Source organism: Mesoplodon densirostris, chromosome 11, assembly GCF_025265405.1.
Source record: "Mesoplodon densirostris isolate mMesDen1 chromosome 11, mMesDen1 primary haplotype, whole genome shotgun sequence".
NCBI lineage: Eukaryota > Metazoa > Chordata > Mammalia > Artiodactyla > Ziphiidae > Mesoplodon > Mesoplodon densirostris.
In genome coordinates this window covers 70779766-70798315 of record NC_082671.1, presented here as the reverse complement: position 1 = coordinate 70798315, position 18550 = coordinate 70779766, and the positions used below count along the sequence as shown (strand labels likewise).

At 55.5% G+C, this 18550-nt stretch overlaps 2 protein-coding genes across 2 annotated transcripts; one reads left to right on the top strand and one right to left on the bottom strand.

The window, feature by feature from the left end:
* The first annotated feature begins 2751 nt into the window (after positions 1–2751).
* CDC42EP1 (CDC42 effector protein 1) lies at positions 2752–10790 on the top strand. Its single transcript, XM_060113614.1, has 3 exons — positions 2752–2871; positions 7472–8242; positions 9542–10790. The coding sequence occupies exons 2-3, from the start codon at positions 7780–7782 to the stop codon at positions 10141–10143; spliced, it is 1065 nt and encodes a 354-aa protein (XP_059969597.1). The 5' UTR covers positions 2752–2871; positions 7472–7779; the 3' UTR covers positions 10144–10790.
* A 622-nt stretch (positions 10791–11412) lies between these two features.
* On the bottom strand, positions 11413–13333 carry LGALS2 (galectin 2). Its single transcript, XM_060113866.1, has 3 exons — positions 13251–13333; positions 11725–11884; positions 11413–11559 (listed from the first exon to the last, which is right to left on the bottom strand). Exons 1-3 carry the CDS (start codon positions 13316–13318, stop codon positions 11413–11415), a joined length of 375 nt encoding a protein of 124 aa, XP_059969849.1. The 5' UTR covers positions 13319–13333.
* Between the last annotated feature and the right edge of the window lie 5217 nt (positions 13334–18550).

Genomic DNA, 18550 nt, shown 5'->3' with positions numbered 1-18550 from the left:
TCAGCACACAGGAAGAGAGGGGGCCTCCTGAACTCCAGGCAGCCAGTCCCACCTAGCGGCTCCCAGTCCCCAGCTGGGAGGCATTTGTTCTGCATTCTGCACGCTGATTACAGCTCTGCCAGGGTTAACCCCTGTGCTCCTGGGCACAGTCTCTTGACAAGGGAAGGAAGGGGACCACAGGAAATTGGGAGAGGAGAAAACCATGGGAAATGGGGACTGCCCATCCCTGCATCTTTCACAAGGATGCCCAGACCTCTCCCTTTCTCTCATTTTCCGGAAGGAAAAACTGAGCTGGATCCTTAAATCAGGAGTGAAGCCAAGAACAGGAATGCAGCCTATATAGAGAAGTACTGTTCTTCTATCTGGAGAGAGGCTTAGAATGAGGGGAGAGCGCCTCTCAGCCTCAGTTTACCCATCTGTAAAATGGAGCAATGAATTTCTAACTCACAGGTTGCCTCACAGAGAGCTAGCAGAGACAAAGTGACTGGCACATAGTAGGAAAGTTCTTGTTGTTCCTTGCCTGCCCCTGAGCCCCGAGCTAAAGCAGATAGAGAGTATGTATGGCAGGTTGTAACTTTCTCCATTAACACTGCTCTCTCAGCCATATCTCTGGAGCTCTCAGCAAGTAGTAAATACCCACGAGCAGCAAATTTCCACGCTGGTATTATACCCATTTTACAGACAAGAAACTTGAGGTTCAGAGAGGCCAAGTGCCTTACCCATGGTCTCAGGGCCTCTGACATCACACCAAACTTTGCCAGCTGCTCTGGGGATCTTCTGACTAGATGTGTAATTTATGGTCTAACCAGGTCACCTTTGAGAGTGAAAGGAAGTGCTATTAATAATTACGCTGGGGAAAAAAAGAAAAAAATTACGCTGGGACAGTAGGCATCATCTGGGACCGTCCTGGGCAAACTGGGAAGTATGGCCATCCTGCCACAGTTGGAGGCTTTGGGAAAGTCACTTTGCTTCTCTGCAAAATGGACATGATGCTAGTATTGTCCCTACAGGGATCTCATGAGGATTAAATGTGATGATGCATGTGAGGTGCTACAGGGCCTAGTATGCATTAGTTGCTCAATAAATACTGCTTATTACTACTGCTGTTAAGGATGATAACCACAGAGCGCTAGTCCCTGCCTCCGTCACTGTCCTTCACAGACGTTCTTGGCTCACAGCAAGAGCTTCCAAATTCACACTTGATCACACTGCTTGCTGGCTTGGTGAGGCAGGACACCTGGCCCAAGTTTAAGCCCCCAACGCCTGGCCCAAGTCTCTCCCAGCACTTGACTGTGCCCCCCATCTGGGCCTCTCAGGGCCAGCCCCCCTTCCCCCATGCTGAGATGTTCCAAATTTTCCCGGGGCAAAGCACCTTCAAGCCTGACCCCAGGGAAAGAGCTCTGACCGACTGGAGTCTCGGTGCTACTGCTGTGTGAGCAAGTGCTGGAATTCTCTATACCTCAGTTTTCCCATCTGTCCAGCTAGGGAAATAACTCCTCCCTTGGTGGACAGCATGAGGATTCTGGGAGCCAATGAAAGAAGCACAGTACTCTGAACCGCAAAAACATCCTCCTTCCACGTGTGTGTAAATATGGCTCCTCCTCCAGCCACACCTGCCTACTCCATGTGGATCCTTAGCTTGTTCTGGCTCTTGCCAGGTGCGTGTGCATTTCCACTGCCCTTCCCTCTGCCTGTGTGTCCTTTACAAGTTAACTCTGGTATCACCTCTTCTAGGACACCTTGCTGAGCCCCGCCCCTCTCCTGCAGGCTCTGTTAGGGGTCCCTTTGGGCACGGACAGCCCCAGGTCTTCCTGCCTGTCCTCGGGGGGGGGCCTCACAGTCACAGGGGAGTATCAGAGGAGGTCAAAACAGCATGAGGCAGGGATCAGAGATCTATCTCCCCTCCTTGAGGATGGCACAGAGTGCTGTGCCTGGCTGATTCCCTGCCCCTCATGGGTGGGGTTGAGGGGTGCTCAATAAAGCTTTCAGAACCCATCTGTCTGAGGTGTGACCTCATGTAATTGTTCAGCAAGATTCCTAGGTGCTGACACAGCAGAGAACACTTAACAACATAACATCTGATGCCTGCTGCTATTATGCCATTTTACAGATGGGAAAAGCAAGGCACAGAAAGGCTAAGCAGTGACCAGAACAGAATAGGAAGCCAGGCTGTTGAGTTCGTTCCAAGGTCCACAGCCTTGACCACACACCACACCACTCTACCAGTGGCCTGCACCCCAGTCTGGCTCATGTCTGTGTCCTGGTACCCGCGGGGGCCTGTACTGGAGCAAAAAGGAAAGGGGGGGGTAGGAGAAAGGGAGTGGGTATCTCAGCTTGTAGAATTTAAGGTCTAAGCAGGACTCTGGCGTTCAAGGCCTCTGAGATCCGGCTTCCCTGTTCCCCAAACTCCCGCAGGGAGCGGCTGAAGAGCCCAGCAGCGAGAGTTACCAGGTCAGGGCGTCCCAAGGCCACGCAGGGAGCTGGTGGAAGAGGACTTGGGATCCGGGGACCGAGTCACCTCGCCCCGGCAACCCGCACGTTCCCCGGCCCTCCCTGCCCCAGGCAGCAGGCAAAAGCCTGACCTGACGCCCCCGCCGCTCCCCCTCCAGCTCTCGCCGCCGCCGCTCGGGGCGGCGTGATCGGTGCCCGGGACGGGGGCCCGGCCCCGCCCGCAGACGGGAGGGGAGAGGCGGGAGGAGGGAGCGGGCCCACACCCCGCCCCCGCCCCCGGAGCCAGCCCGCGGAGCCCGAGGCCAGGGTGGCGCAGACCGGCCCAGCCACTCGCCCGGGCTGCGCGCCGGGACGCGCTGCCGCCGCCGCTGCCGACGCGTCCGCCCTTCGCCCCCCGCTCCTGCGGCTCGCGGAGAGAAGGTAACTGCGAGCTGCCCCGCGGGTCGTCGAGCCCTGGATGGGCGTGGACACCGGCAGGGGGATCGCGGCGCCGCGAGGACTTGGCACCCTCCGCTAGGCTCAAGGAGCGGGGGAGGGGGGCCAGCCTGCCAACGTCTCCCCGGGTGCCAACAGGCAGGCCCGGAGCGCTGGCCGCGGGAGCGGCGCCGGGACGCTCCAAGTTTTCGGGTTGTTTTGCAACATTCCCGGCGGGAAGAGTGGGGCAGAGAATTGGAAAGTAAAGCGGGTTGCGGGAGGAGGGGGCGAGTCGAGGGCAGTCTAGGCTCCTTCCTGCCCTGGGAAAGGAAGGGAAGGAACGGGGAGGGGGCTATGTGTCGGAATGTCTGGCCCCTTGGCGAGGCCGGCGCGGAGAGCGGGAAGTGGGGGGTACCGCTGGGGAGATGGTCCAGGCACCCTGCCCCCTCCCCAACCGCCGCATTCCAGGCCGGAGCAGCGGATGAGGTCATCCCGTCCGGTTCCCCTCGGGCCAAGGCAGCCGGCTGCCCCCTTACCGGCGGAGCGACCCTCCGCATTCTAACCCCGTACCTCCCAGAGGGAATGTTTTCTGGCCAAAATCTTTCCCGGGACTTCCAATCCCGACTGCCCTCGAGATTTGTTCTATTCTTGCCGAGACAGGCAAGACTCAAGAAGTTTGAAGCCCATTTTCTGGATCGGGAAACTGAGGCTCAGATTGGTGAAAGGACTGGCCCGGAGGCCACAGCCGCGCGAAACGCGGCGCAGGGACTGGAACCGAGGACTTGGGGAGACCCTGCCGGAAGCCAGTCAGCCTCGCCGAGCCAAAGGCTGATTCGGCTCTAACTTGGGGTGTCTGGGCAAGAAGCGTCTCCCCCTCTTCCTCCTTTCGCCCCTGTGGCCCAAGGTGCTCTCTCCTACTACTATCCCCCTTAACGTCCTGAGAACGGGGTCTCCGCCGCCACTGTGGACAGCTTGCTACCCTCTTTCTGGCCTCAGTTTCTGCGTCTTGAAGTGGCTGGACTCTGAGGACCAGAAGAAGGCAGCACCCAGGGAGTTAACCCCTTGTTCCAGAGGCCAGAGCAGCCCTAACAGAGACAGGGTCCCGCTGCGCATTGGCAGGGGTGGCGTTACCCAGCGGGACACTTGCGAGAGGGGGGCTATGTGCAGGGAGTGGCCTCCAGGTTGAGAGGTGGTGCCCGCTAGGGGCCTGCGGGTGACCCCCAGGTGAGTGCTAGGGTGCCGCGGCCCCCACACCCGCCTCAGCCTTGCCTCTCCCCCTCCCCCCACCTTCGTCAGGCAGCCCTGGGCCTCCTCCAAACACAGGTGCCTCCACAGCGGCCCCTGTTGGCCTTCCTTAGCGCATGGTCTCTGCTTCCGGCCCCAGACCTTGTCCCTGTGGTCATCACTGCTATTGAGCTAGCTCCTACCAAGCACCCAGGCCCGACTGTCCCCTGTAGGGTAAACATGAGGACTCCTGGGACGCTGAGGCTGTGCGGGGACCACTCTAGCACAGGTCACAGACACCGAATCTGCAGAGCTGAGTCTCCTGCCTCCCAGGCCTGCCCTTCTGTTCTCAGCGGCTGGGCATCTGCCCGGACCCCAACAACTCTTCCCCGCACCCCTGGAGTCTTCGCCCACTCCCCTGGCATTTACTATTGATGTTGGTCGACTCCTGGGGAGGTTCCCAGCCACACCACTGTTTTTTGTTCTCTGACCTGGGGCAAGTCAGTTCCCTTTCTGTGCCTCATTTTTTCCATCTGTAAAATGGGTATTTGTGAGCATTAGCAGGTAGTAATCCTGGACGGGTGAGGGGAGATAGGCCATGTTCCTGGACAGCCAGAGCCCTGCTTACTCCAGGGCCAGGTGGGGCACACCTAACCACCAGCAATACCCAGTGGTCAGCGTCAAGTGCCAAATAGGCTGCCATCAAGGGTCCCCAGAATGAGACCTATTAGTGTAAGAATGTTGGCTTTGAAACCCAGACCTGCTTCAGGATCCAAGGGTTTGACAGCATCTTCCACTCTTAAAACTCTCCTGCGAGAGGACCAGCGTTCGATGCAGTTCTTGTTTTCCACGTGGGAAAACAGGTCCCCAGTAGCAGTGCCCTGCCCTTGGCTCCACAATGCCACAGGTCTCTCTACAGCAGTGGGTGGGGTAGAGATCTTTTGGAGGTGCCCAGAGACATTTGGGAGGTGGGGGCATCACAAGATTGGGGCAGAAGCTGGTCTCACAAGTCAAAGTGGCCGTGGGTGTTGGGTGGGGGCTGGAGCCCCTTTTGCTGAGAAAGGAGGTGCTGCTTCTAGAAGCCAGGGAATTGGGGGCTGGGGAGAGGTGGGTGTGGCCCCATGGCAGACACAGTGACCCCTCTTCATGACATTTCAGGATGACACCCTCCCCCCCTCCTCCAGAGATTTAATCCTCATCTCAGCAGAGCAGGGAAACCTGGCCCATGGCAGGTACCTGCCATGTGACCTTGGCCAAGTTCCTTCTCTCCAAGCCGTGGCTCTTCCTGTAAAATGGGCTAACCCTCCAGCTTTTCGGGGCTGTTGGAGAATCAGATGACATCATGTAGTGGCTGGCCAAATGCAGAGTGCTTCATAACTTCAGCAAACATTCCACAAGGACTTCTTGGTGCCGGGGGTGCCAGGGAAAGGGATGATTCAGAACCGCCCCCCAGTGGGGAGGAGTTAGGGTTGGGAGAGGATCAGATGGTGGGAAGGGAAGAGAATGTAGTCAGAAAACAAAGCAAGCTTTGTTTTATTGCCTCCTTTGTTTTTATCTTGTTATTTAACCTATTTTGAATTTCAAATAACATTTGAAGGGCAGAATTGAGGTTTTTATGCTTGGAGGTGACAGCAAAAAAAATTTTTTTTAAGTTGACACTCAGATCTAGGTGTTCTTGTTAAGAATCATTATCAACGTCTATCAGCCCAGGTGCCGGGCCTGTGGAGGTAAATGACTTGCCCAAGGTCACACTGTGAGGCCACTGAATCCTCCACCTACCCTCACTCGGAAGGTGACAAGGGGTGAGCCTTTGGCATGAAGGTATCACAAAGAACTCCTGTGATTAAACTGGTATTGATTTGGCACTTGGCCGCCTGCAGAGCCCAAGCTGAGTGCTGGGACGGAGGGAGGAGGGAAAATCCAGGCAGTGGCCCCAGCCTCAGAGTGTGTTGTGATCTGGAGAGACAAGACTGGGCTCCACGGGCCAGTAAAGGCTGCGTGAGTCAAAGGCTCTGAGTTGACGTCTCTACCAGCTCTCTCTCTTTTTTTTTTTTTTTTTTTTTTTTTTTTTGAGGTACGTGGGCCTCTCACTGTTGTGGCCTCTCCCATTGCGGAGCACAGGCTCCGGACACGCAGGCTCAGCGGCCATGGCTCACAGGCCCAGCTGCTCTGCGGCATGTGGGATCTTCCTGGACCGGGGCACGACTCTCAACCACTGCACCGCCAGGAAGCCCTCTACCAGCTCTCTTGATGTGACCTTGAGCAAGCTTGGCCTCTCTGGGCCACAGGAAAACCAAGTGTGGGAACATAGTCTCATAGGTGTCCTCCAGCCTACGCTTTCTATGATACTAGAAGGGGTAGGGTCGGACCAAGAGAAGCTTAGAGAAGACTGGGACTGGGGAAGAAAGTAGGGGAGAGATCAGGAGGGGAGGGAGTAGGCAAGAAATAGCTTTTGGCACCAGCTGAGCTTTTTCCAAAAGTTGTTTCCCCGTGACAAGGCTTTTGTCAAAACTATGATAATGTTCTTTCCTGCGGGCCTTCTCAGAGCCTTGAATATGCTCAGGCATGTAGTAGGCATCTGGAAAAACCACTTTTGACCACAGGATCCTTTTTCCAGGAAACATCTAGAAGGCGAAGGGTTCTGCTGTTTACACAGCAGTTCACAAAACCTTCACCGGGTTGCTGGAAGACAATTTAACCCACTTAGAAGGGAGGTGACTTACTCAACCCACCAGCAGGAGGCCCTTGGGGTTCAAGGGCTCTGGGGTTGGGAGCCCTGCTTCACCATTGCCTACTGTGTGGCGTCAGGCAAGTTCCTTCACTTCTTTGTGCCTCAGTTTCTCCTCTCTCTATAGAGCCTCCCTCAGGGCTGTTGTCTGGGTTAAATGAGTGATGAACTTAAGCCATTGACGCTCAGTAGTTGCTTCATCAGTGGGCACCGTATAACGACCGTATAATACTTTTAACCTACACACAGCTTAAGTGTACAGCTCGATGAATTTTTTGTGCCCCCTCCCAGTCTATACCTGTTCAAAGGCAACCACAATTCTGATTTCTATCATATTGTTTTGTTTTGCCTGTTCTTAAATTTCCTGTACGTGGAATCATGCGATGTGTCCTCCTTTGTGGGTCCGTCTGCTCAGCATTTTCTCCGTGTTCCCCATCATTTGTTCTTTTTTTTTTTTTTTCTTTACTTTTTGCTCACACCACGAAGCATGCGGGGATCTTAGCTCCCCAACCAAGGAGGGAACCTGCGCTCCCTGCAGTGGAAGCACAGAGTCTTAACCACTGGACCGCCAGGGAGTCCCCATTTGTTCTCTTTAGCTGTTATTATTTGGACCCAGGATGCCCCCAGGCCTACCACTACTTTTCTTTCTTTTAGGTCTCCACCCCTGGGCAGGAGAGGGGCTGTCCACATTTGAGGCACGTCCGGTGCTTTCTGTGTTCTTGGACAGAACACCTACAGCTGCTTCCACAGGGCTAGGAGCCAGGCCTCAGGGACAGACAAGCCATGGACTTCCCATAGCCTCAGCGTTTGGAGGCAGCACCTTAGGAGAGCAGGGGCGCAGCCTCCATCCACCCCCTTTCACCGAGAAGGAGGGAGCTGAGAAGCGGACCCTTAGCCCAGCCCAGCGCCCTCCCCAGGCCCCCCCGTGGGCATGGACCAGCAGCTGTGAACAGCCAGAGCCGATGCCGGGCCCCCAGGGGGCCGGAGGAGCCCCGGCCATGAACCTGGGCAAGCTCTCACCCGTGGGCTGGGTGTCCAGCTCACAGGGAAAGAGGCGGCTGACTGCGGACATGATCAGCCCCCCACTCGGGGACTTCCGCCACACCATGCACGTGGGCCGTGGCGGGGACGTCTTCGGCGACACCTCCTTCCTCAGCAACCACGGTGGCAGCTCACGGGGCACCCACCGCTCGCCCCGCAGCTTCCTGGCCAAGAAGCTGCAGCTGGTGCGGAGGGTAGGGGCACCGCCCCGGAGGATGGCTTCCCCACCTGCGCCCTCACCTGCTCCACCCGCCATCTCCCCCATCATCAAGAACGCCATCTCCCTGCCTCAGCTCAACCAAGCTGCCTACGACAGCCTCGTGGTGGGCAAGCTCAGCTTCGACCACAGCCCTCCCACCTCCACAGATGGCCACTCCAGTTACGGTGAGGGCCTGGGCTATCTGCCGATTTTTCAGAGGCTGAGGCCCAGAGGGTTTGATGGTTCAGCCAAGCCTCCAAGTGAGCTCTTTTCCCCACAGCATTTCAGCCTCCGTGGAGGTCAGGCCCAAACCCCAAATCATGAATGGAGTGGTGGGGGGAACAGGGTGGGAACCTGCTCACTCCCCAAAACACTGAGCTTGAGAGGTGAGGAGATGGGGTTTGAGTTCTACCTGCCCCTGAGCTGCCCCCGCCACCCACAGGCTCTTGGCTGGGCCAGCCTGCTCTAGCCCCCTTCAATGGAAGCAGCTCCCTTGTGTCAGAATGATATAGTGGAGAGGCAGAGAGCCAGGGCTCTGGATTCAAATTCTGGTTCTGCCTGATTCCCAGCGAGCCAACTGAGCTCTGCTAAGTCAAGTCCTGGCCTGTATAATGGGCCCCTCAGGGTCATTGCTAAGATTCAGTGAGATAATACACATACTCAGTGTGGCCCAGAATCTGTCCCATAGTAGGTGCTCAGGACACAGCTGTTGCTGTGTCGTTACGTGAACAAAGGTTCCTGTAACTTGGCAAATTTGGAAAACCACTCACATGGACAGAAGCCAGAGGCCCTTCCTCCCAGGGTGGGGAGTGGCAGGTGTAACCTTGGCTCCCCCTCTGGACAGCTCACCTGGGAACTGGGGCCCCTGCTGCCACCTGGTGGCCATTTCCTGCCCTGCAGGTTTGCCCCAGCACCAGAGGCACCTCTCTCCATGGGTGATGCTTAGAATCTCACTGAGGGCTATATCTCAGTCCTGGTAGTCCTGGAGCCAGGGGCTGGGACAGAGGACCTTTGGAGGGCATTTGCCTGTCCTTTGGGTCTTGATTTCTATGTAGTCAGACTCTGGCTGCTGGTTCCATCCCTGTGCCCACAAACCAGCCCGTATGCTACGGGTTCATGGCAGGGAACCAGGGGTCATACAAGTTCACAGTTGGGACTGAGAGTCAGGAGATCTGACTCTGTGGCCCTGGGCTAGCCCTTCCCCTCATCCCAAACTGAGCCTCACTTTCTTCATCTGCAAAATGGGAATGGGAATTATGTAAATTTCCAGCATTGACAGGAGGATCACACAAGAGACTACTGGGCTCACTGTATTGGAAAGATGGGGGAAACTGAGGCCAGATGGGGGAGTGGCTTGCTAAAGGCCACATAGCAAGCTGGAGTTGGTCCTGGCTTTCCCCTCCCCAGTTCCTGGTTAGGGACCCCAGCTATGACCCTGGTCCCTAACCTATGACCTATGACCCTGGTCCCTATTTCTCTTCTAGGCCTGGACTCCGGGTTCTGCACCATCTCTCGCCTGCCTCGCCCAGAAAAGCCTCGTGACCGAGACCGTGAGAGCTCCTTCCCCTCCGAGCCTGAGCTTCGCCGCTCTGACTCCCTCCTGTCCTTCCGCCTGGACCTCGACCTTGGGCCCTCTCTCCTCAGTGAGCTGCTGGGGGTCATGAGCCTCTCAGAAGGCTCTGCGGCCGAGACCCCAGCCCCAGCCCCTGTTGCAAACCCCCCGACCCCTGCCTCAAGCCCCCCACCCCGTGGACAGTGCCCCAATGGGGTAACCCTGGGGTTGGGCCCAACGGCCGAGGCGAGGGCCAGCCCGGTAGGAGAGCGTCCCTGTGCACCTGCTGACGTGGGACCCGGCAGGCACTGGGGAGCAGGCTGTGGTGGCGGCCAAAGCAGCCGCCGCCACACTGAGATGGATGCTCGGAGCGAGCTGGTCGAGGTGCTGCCCCAGGCTCGGGCCTCTTGGGAGAGCCTGGACGAAGAGTGGGGGCCACCGCAGGCAGGCCGCAGGGCCCCCGTGCCCAGCACGGTGCAAGCCGACACCTTCAAGTTTGCTGAAGCTGAGGAGGATGACGAAGTCAAGGTGTGAGCTGCTGGGCATGGGCTCAGGACCCCAGCCAGCCTCGGGGCACCGCCTATGAACTCCCCGGGCGCAGAGCCAGCCCCTCACCTGACAGCTGGGTCCCGCCAACGAAAGATGGGAGAAAACCCAAGTTGTCCCCAGACCCCTCCACACCTCTGCAGGACAGACATGGGAGGGAGGCCAGAGGAGACCAGGCTTGTCCTGGGACCTGGGTATTCCCATGGGCCGTGCTGGGCCACCCTGCCTCCCCCCACTGCCACTCTGGACCCAGTAGCCATTCCTCGGGCCCACCCGCCACCCCAGGCCATCCCCACCAGCTGGAGAGCCTGCCTCACAGTGCAGCCTTTGTGCTGGGAAAGCTGCCCTTGCTGGGTGGGGGTGGGGAGCATAGCACATAGAGCCTTTGTCCCCTCTCCCAAAGGGACCGCCTGCCCCAGCTCATCCTGGAGTTGCCCCCAGCAGGGTCCCCACTGCCTTTCTGAGAGCCCCAGCCCCTGCTAAGGCTGCTTCCCCGACATTCCCCCCGCCACCCCCACTTGTCCCAGAAGCCTCAGAGAAAAGTCAGGTGTGACCTCACAGTGGGGGAATCCCACTTTCCCATGCACCCCAGACCTGCCTCTGGGTCCTGATTAAAAAAGGCTTTTTTGATAAAAGGTGTCCTGCAAGATGCTTGAGGACCTGGGAGGACAGTGTCAGCGCCACCTGCTTGAGTCCCCTAAGCACTGGGTTTGGAAAGCCAAGGACTCCCCCAGGGGGCCCCAGTGAGGGGAGGGGCCGAGGCGTTGGGTAATGAGTAATTAGGCCGGAATGAATAGCCCTGAGATAAGAGGCCCAGGTGGGAGCCCTTATCTATAGTTCCGGGAACAGCCCCTGGCCCAGGTGCCTGGAACCATAATCCCACAGGGCAGCTTGGCACTTGCCCTGGTGACAAAAGGGGACAAGCAGGCAGGACTGGTGGCTTAGAGGTGTTCGGGAGCACATCCCAACCCCCATGTGGCAGTCCAAGGACCTTATGCCTCAGTTTCCTCATCTGTATCACGAGGATGCTGGGAGCATTAGAATAGTGGAAAGCACCACAGTTCCTACCACGGAAAGACTATAAAGGTGGATTCTTTTGTTGGTTCTTACTTAGCCTTGGGGGATGAGCGCAGAGGGTTAGGAACAGCACATGGGAAGCGGGGACCCAAGGGCTGGTGATCCCACGTGACTGGCTGGAGGTGGGGGTCAGGAGCCGGAATCCGCTCCTGGGTCTTGCGTTCTGGCGAGGTGCTGCCCTCAGTCTAGCTTGAAGGAGGAGACGTTGAACCCACCCTGCACACTCAGGTAGCTCAAGTGGTTGTGGCCCAGCCTGTTGGGAAAGGTCAACTGGTGCCCGTCTGGCAGCTTCACCTTGAATTCGTTGTTCTCGAAGGTCACGAGGAGCTGCAGTAGGAGGGAAGGCATCAGGGAGGCAGGAGCACCCTGGAAAGGGGCCACGGCAGTGCCTGGTGGCTCAGACGGTCCCAGCCCTTGTCTAGGCCAGGGTGCCCTACCATCTGGGCTCTCCCCTTGATATCCTCCTCAGGCCCCTTCCGCCTTTGACCTCACCTTGACCTCTGATCCTGGGCTGAAGCACATGTGACTGTCCCGTTGCTCCTGCCCCCAGCTGTTGCCATCCAGTGAGTTGCAGACGATGGTGGATTCATCGAAACGTGGGTTGATATGCAGGTTCAGTTTATCTGTCCCCTGGCCCAGATTAATCACAAAGCTGCAGGGGAAGGAGTAACAGGTGAGAATAAGGGGCCAGCCCTGGCTAAAACAGCTTGGGTCGCAGGATTGACCACAAACTGGAAGAATCACCAAAGGTTGTGTTAATTGAGGTCTGTGCCTTAAAACAAGGGAGGTGACAACTTGATCAGACTTGGCACTGGAGTATCACATTCCATTTAGAGCACAGACTAAGGTTCCTGACAAGAGGGTAACTAATAGTGACATTTCAAGAAATGAAGGTGTCGGGCTTCCCTGGTGGCGCAGTGGTTGAGAGTCCGCCTGCCGATGCAGGGGACACGGGTTCGTGCCCTGGTCCGGGAAGATCCCACATGCCGTGGAGCGGCTGGGCCCATGAGCCATGGCCGCTGAGCCTGCGCGTCCGGAGCCTGTGCTCCACAACGGGAGAGGCCGCAACAGTGAGAGGCCCGCGTACGGAGAAGAGAAAAAAAAAAAAAAAGAAATGAAGGTGTCTATCCTGGGGGAAAGAATTGCTGTTCTCAACTATCTGAAGACCCGTTAAGCTTGGCCATAAATACTTGGACACCTAAAGTGGTGAGCTCCCTGTCATTAGAGGTATGCAGTCAGGAGTTGTGTGATCTCTTGAAAAGATCACTACAGGGGCCTGAGTTAGATAGACCTTCAGGGTCCCTGAGAGTGGGACGTTCTGAGTCATGGGGTACCTTCACTGGGACGTCTCAGACCAGAGGTACCCCACATTTCTGCAACCCTTAGGGACCTACGCAGGAGAGAGGGGTGATTTTTCTCTTGGCTCCTGCACAATGCGTCTGCCTGCACTTCCCCAACCAAAAGTTGATGGACATCAGTCCCAAGAAATGCTGACATTGTCCTGCACACAGGAGAGGCTAACGCTGAGCTGTAACACCTGAGGCGGAGAAATGCCTCTGATTCTAATGGAGAGAAGGCAAACAAGACCACCTGGTGGCCCCTGGCAGCTGTCGCTGGTATAATGCGTGTGAAAGGCCGGCCTCTGACCCTTCAGCTGGGTCAAGAGGGTGGTTCCCCAGGGGTTTGGGCCTTCAGTAGAGGCACCTGACTCGCATAGGACTGGGTAGAGCTTCTGGGATTTCTCACTTGCCCCTTCAGTGTCTGTTGGGGCCAAGGAAACTGAGCACATGGCATCTGCTGTGAATTCTGAAGCCTCAGATGTGAAAGCAGCCCTAACAGAAGAGGAGCCAGCAGGGGTGTGGGAGGGGGTGAGAGCGTGCAAGAGTGTACAAAAGGCCCCTGGTCTGAGGTCACTCTCGTTGTCTGACCATTTCACGAGGCTGCCCTTCCCAGCCTGTTCCAGGTCTGTGGGCAGCCCCCCTCCCCCTCCTGCCTCACCTGCCCCCCAACTGGCTCACCCATCAGCATGGTCTGCGATCTTGCCCTTGATCTTCAGGGTTGTCCCCACCTTCATGTCCATGTTCATAATCTCAAATTTCCCCTGCACCAACAGAGAAACAACCCACACAAATCAATCACACATGTGCCCAGCGCTCTTCTGCTGGCGAAGCCCATTCACCAACATCATCCCATCCCGACCTGGCTGGCCCCAGGCCTCACTCTCCCTCTGCCCACATGAGAGCACGGAGCTGGGAAGGGAAAGAGCCAGAGTGCTCAGATCAAAGCTTCCCGGAGGCCCCCTCTTGCCCATTTTGCTTCACTCTCATCCACTGCAGCCTGAAGAACAGCCAGATCTGGAGACATAGGGCCCAGCTGAGGGAACCTCAGTTTGCCCATCTATGAAATGGATAGAATGACTCCTGCCCACCTCACTGTTCCCAAACGTGTTCAAGTGATGATGCACAGTGCCCTCTGCAAAATCCCCCAAACAAGGATATGCTTAGTTCTTGCACAAACTTGGAGTCATTTTACTGACAGAAAATGACTGTATCACAGGCAGGTCTAGGCCCATCCCAAACGAAGAATCTATAAAACTCCATAAGTCACATGTCTGAACATGTCCATCCAAATCCCTCTCCATACCTCACTTTCCTCATCTATAAAATGGTCTAATTTGATTTATTCATTCAGAACCATTTGCCGAGCGTCCACTGTGTGACAGATGCTGTTGGAGGCCCTGAGGTTAATAGCGCCTCCTTTGAGCTGGTTGGGAGGATGAGAGCTCACGTTTGTGAAGCCCACAAATAGGGCACAGGCTGAAAGCAAATCAAGGGACTGTGGTCATTATGCTTACTTATTGCTACTACAGTATCCATCTGCTTCTTATTTTTCTGTCGACCTTGGCACTGTCTGAATTTCCATATAGCAGGGGTTCCCACAGCTTTACGACGGTTAGAGGGAGGCTGTCGATGCTGGGTTTTCAAAGCTCATTATCCCAGCCTGAGAAAATGTCCAGTTTTCACATCCATGGTTGGAGAGTGTGTGGTTGGGCCAGACAGGATATAGCAGCCACCAAATATTTAGAACACTTTATGGGAGAACACATTTACATTGTGGGATTTCTGTTCACTGAATTTTTATTTTTATTTTTTTTTTTCCCTGGAGGGAGCACACCTGGGAAGCCCTGAACCAACTCGTGGGACCGGGGCGCTGAAAGTCAAGGGCGGTGTCCGTGGGGGGAGAATCAATATTCCCCTCCTGGCAGCTGCCTCCTTTCCACGAAGAAGGAAAATAATCTGCCAGTTCATACACAGGGGTAGGGTTGCCCAGTTCTCCTGGAGGCAGTGCATTTTAAAAGGAAGCCCTGAGGGCTTTCCCGGTGGCGCAGTGGTTAAGAATCCGCCTGCCAATGCAGGGAACACGGGGTTCGAGCCCTGGTCCGGGAAGATCCCACATGCCACGGAGCAACTAAGCCCATGTGCCACAACTACTGAGCCTGCACGCCTGGAGCCCATATTCCGCAACGGGAGAAGCCACCGCAATGAGAAGCCCATGCACCACAACGAAGAGTAGCCCCGGCTCGCCGCAACTGGAGAAAGCCCGCACGCAGCAATGAAGACCCAATGCAGCCTAAATAAATAAATAAATAAAACAAATTTTTTTTAAAAAGGAAGGCCTGAAAGAGGCCTTGCCAAGCCCAGGAGAGTGGAGCATCACAGCACATCAGACCCTATGATGCCTCAGAGCAGGGTTTCCCAGCCTCGGCACCCTGGACATTTGGGCTGGATCACTCCTGTGGGTCTGTCCTGTGTGCTGTAGGTGGTAGAGCAGCATCCCTGGTCTCTATCCACCCGGTGCCAGTAGCACCCTCCCCCCAAGTTGTGATGACCAAAAATGTCTCCAGATGTGGCCAGACGTCCCCTGGGTTGGGGGAAAGCTCCCTGCCTTTGAGAAAGTGGGATTCGGAGGCAGGAGGCCTAACTCCGCAGATGGGCGCTTAGGGTAACAGCTGGATCACCGGCCAGACGGGATTAAAATTCTCCTTCAGCCTCTCACAGGTAGACAGAGAATGCCTTCCTTAGAGAGGTTATCCAGTCCATCCCAAAGAGGAACATGGGCGCCTTGCCACCAAGCAGACCCCCACAGCTGTGTGCCCTGCGGCACGCACAGTCCCCACCAGATGGCGTGAGGACTCTCCTGTCTCCTAGTTGCATGCATCACCCACCAGGACCCTGGGACAGTCAGGGTGGGACTGGGATGGGGAGAAGCACCCCCACTGCCCCTGTACGTCCTGCTGGCTGCCTGGCTCAAACAGAAGAACCCGAGACCCCAAGGCTGCTGCAGGGCAGGGTCATGAGAAAAGCTGGGCCCGGGGCGTATCTGGATAAACAGGGATGCCCGTGGGAGGGGGCCTGACCCACTTGCTTAACAAAGTCTGAAGCCCAGAGAGAGACAGGGAGGCAAAGCTGGGGTCGGGGTGGGGGCAGGTGTCAGGGGTCGGGATCTAGTGCCAGCTCTGCTCCTAACTGGCCAAGTGACTAGGGGCCAGCTGTGCCACCTTCGGGACCTCGGTTCCCCCATCTTTAATATAAGAGATTTGGACTAGGTGGTCTCTGAGGAAGGAGGGAAAAAAGGGAGGGATGAGATGACCGGGGGAAGGAGAAAGTAGGGAAAGTCTCTGGGCACAAAGGTCCTCCTTGGGAGGCAGAGGGTGGGGAGAGCACCGTGCCAGCCATGCTGGACCCTCCAGTCACATCCACACCCTGCATCCCACCTGTGCTGACTTGAATACTGTCTCCCAGAAAACCATGTCTACTTGGAGCCAGTGAACGAGACCTATTTGGAAATAAGGCCAAGTTGAGGTGAGGTCGTAGTGGCTGAGGGTGGGCCCTAAATCCAATATGACTGGTGTCCTTATAAGAAGAGTGAAATTTGGTCCCAGAAACACAGACACACAGAAAAGAACATGTGAAGACGGAGGCAGAGTGTGGAGGGATACAGCTACAAGCCAACGATGGCCACAGATTGCCGGCAACCAACAGAAGCTGGAAAAGATGTGAAAGAATCCTCCCTTAGAGCCTTCAGAGAGAGCATGTCCCTGTCAACACCTGGATTTCAGACCCCAAGCCTCCAAAACTGTGAGAGAATAAATTTGTTATGGCAGCCTCAGGAAACCCATACACCATCCTCAGAAGATGCCATCTGTGATCCAATTCCCCAAATATGGGAGACTGAGGCTCAGAGAGGGTACCTTGTCAAAGTACCTTGTCCAAGACCACACAGGAGGCTATGGCAGAGCAGGGTTTGCAATAAAAGAATTAGCGAGGGACCTCAAAGAACCTCCACCCCTGCAACTTACAGATTGTGATCTTGGACAAGTTAATCTCCGAGTCTCAGTTCTTCATCTTTAATAGGTTAAAGATGTCCATAGATGTTAGCAGTTACTGTTATTGCCATGATTAATATTTCTAATGAGAGGGAATTCCCTGGCGGTCCAGAGGTTAGGACTCCAGTGTTTCCACTGCAGGGGGCCCCGGGTTTGATCCCTGGTCGGGGAAATAAGATCCCACAAGCTGAGGGGGATAGGCAAAAAAAAAAGAAAATTACTGATGAGAAAACTGAGGCTAGAGGGGCAAAGAGACAGGCTCAGAATGGTGGTGGAGGGAGCAGAGAACCTCGGTGCTAAAGGGCTGTGGAGGGACTTCCCTGGTGGTCCAATGGTTAAGACTCTACACTACCAATGCAGGGGACCTGGTTCGATCCCTGGTTGGGGAACAGATCCCACACGCCCACAACTAAAACTCCTGTGCGTGCAGCAACTGAGACCCGGCGCAGCCAAGTAAATAAATAAATATTTTTTTTAAAGGGGGTGGGCTGTGGAGGTGATCTGTCCAACTTCCTCAGTATACAGATGAGGAAACGGAGGCTGGAGGGGCAGCGATGCTCTTCCGCCAGCATCCACCCCACCCCCACTCAGGCAAAGAGGCAGAGGGTTGGAGGAGGTGGGCAGTGGGAGCCAGCATCCTCACCGACATGGTGGCAGCTCCTGACGGCGGCTCTCGGTGGCTCCCGGAGATCTCGGCTCAAGGTCTCACCTCACAGCCCAGCTTATATCCTAGAATATTACACATTAACTGCTCCAAGGCCATAAATGAGGACTTTGGTCCTTTCTGCCAGGGTGTCTCTCCACCCGCATCTCCTGGTACCCAGAACAAACAGGCAGAAGGCGCCTCACCCCGGCCCAGCCCACTCAGCCCAGAGCATCCTCCTGGCCTCCCTCCAGCCCAGCTTCCCAGCCTCCTCCCAGAGCTCGAGGGCATGTGAACCCAGAAGCAGCGCTGAACTGGGCACCAGGAACGGGCACAAACCATGTGAGCTTGGCAGGCCACACAACAACCCTGAGCCCCACTTTCTCATCCTTAAACAGAGACTTGTTGGTAAAAATCTCTATACTTTTATGATGTCCAGATTCATTCTGAGAGTCTTTTGTTTTCTCCCTTCACCTCATGATTTTTCTGATTGTCTGTGTAAGTTTTAAAAGCAATACATGGTGGATTCAAAGAAAACATCTAGAAGTATCAATAACAAACTAAGTAGGGAAGGGAGTGGGAGAGCTGGGGAGGGTGGGGTGGGTGATGGGATTTCCCTGCTTTGCTCTTTACTCCTGCTACTTATGTAATTGACATGCTTACCATAGTCAACTAGAGATATTAAATAAAAAGAAATACGATCGGGTTTCCCTGGTGGCACAGTGGTTGAGAGTCCGCCTGCCGATGCAGGGGACACGGGTTCGCGCCCCAGTCCAGGAAGATCCCACATGCCACGGAGCGGCTAGGCCCGTGAGCCACGGCCGCTGAGCCTGCGCGTCCAGAGCCTGTGCTCCGCAACAGGAGAGGCCACAGGCCACAACAGTGAGAGGCCCGCGTACCGCAAAAAAAAAAAAAAAAAAAAAAAAACTGGAGGGGCGGGATAGGGAGGGTGGGAGGGAGGGAGACGCAAGAGGGAAGGGATATGGGAACAGATGTATATGTATAACTGATTCACTTTGTTATAAAGCAGAAACTAATACACCATTGTGAAGCAATTATACTCCAATAAAGTTGTAAAAAAAAAAAAAAAAAAGAAATACGATCACTCATAATCCCACCACCAGGATGGAACCTGCTTATTTTATTGGCACATTTCCTTCCATGTGGTTTTCAATGGATTTATATCATAGACACACACTGTCTATTCAATTGTTGATCCTGCTTCATTCAGTAAACATTAAAACCCACAAATCTATATTTCAGAACTATATCTTAATGGCAGTGAAATA

What these genes read in the sequence shown, in the direction of transcription:
- CDC42EP1 (XM_060113614.1), top strand. Translation starts at nt 7,780, where the DNA reads ATGCCGGGCCCCCAGGGGGCCGGAGGAGCCCCGGCCATGAACCTGGGC. An exon ending in AGATGGCCACTCCAGTTACG is followed by an intron (nt 8,243 to 9,541) that starts GTGAGGGCCTGG and finishes TTTCTCTTCTAG; the next exon opens with GCCTGGACTCCGGGTTCTGC.
- LGALS2 (XM_060113866.1), bottom strand. Translation starts at nt 13,318, where the DNA reads ATGAACATGGACATGAAGGTGGGGACAACCCTGAAGATCAAGGGCAAG. An exon ending in ATCGCAGACCATGCTGATGG is followed by an intron (nt 11,885 to 13,250) that starts GTGAGCCAGTTG and finishes CTTCCCCTGCAG; the next exon opens with CTTTGTGATTAATCTGGGCC. An exon ending in GCCCAGGATCAGAGGTCAAG is followed by an intron (nt 11,560 to 11,724) that starts GTGAGGTCAAAG and finishes CTCCTACTGCAG; the next exon opens with CTCCTCGTGACCTTCGAGAA.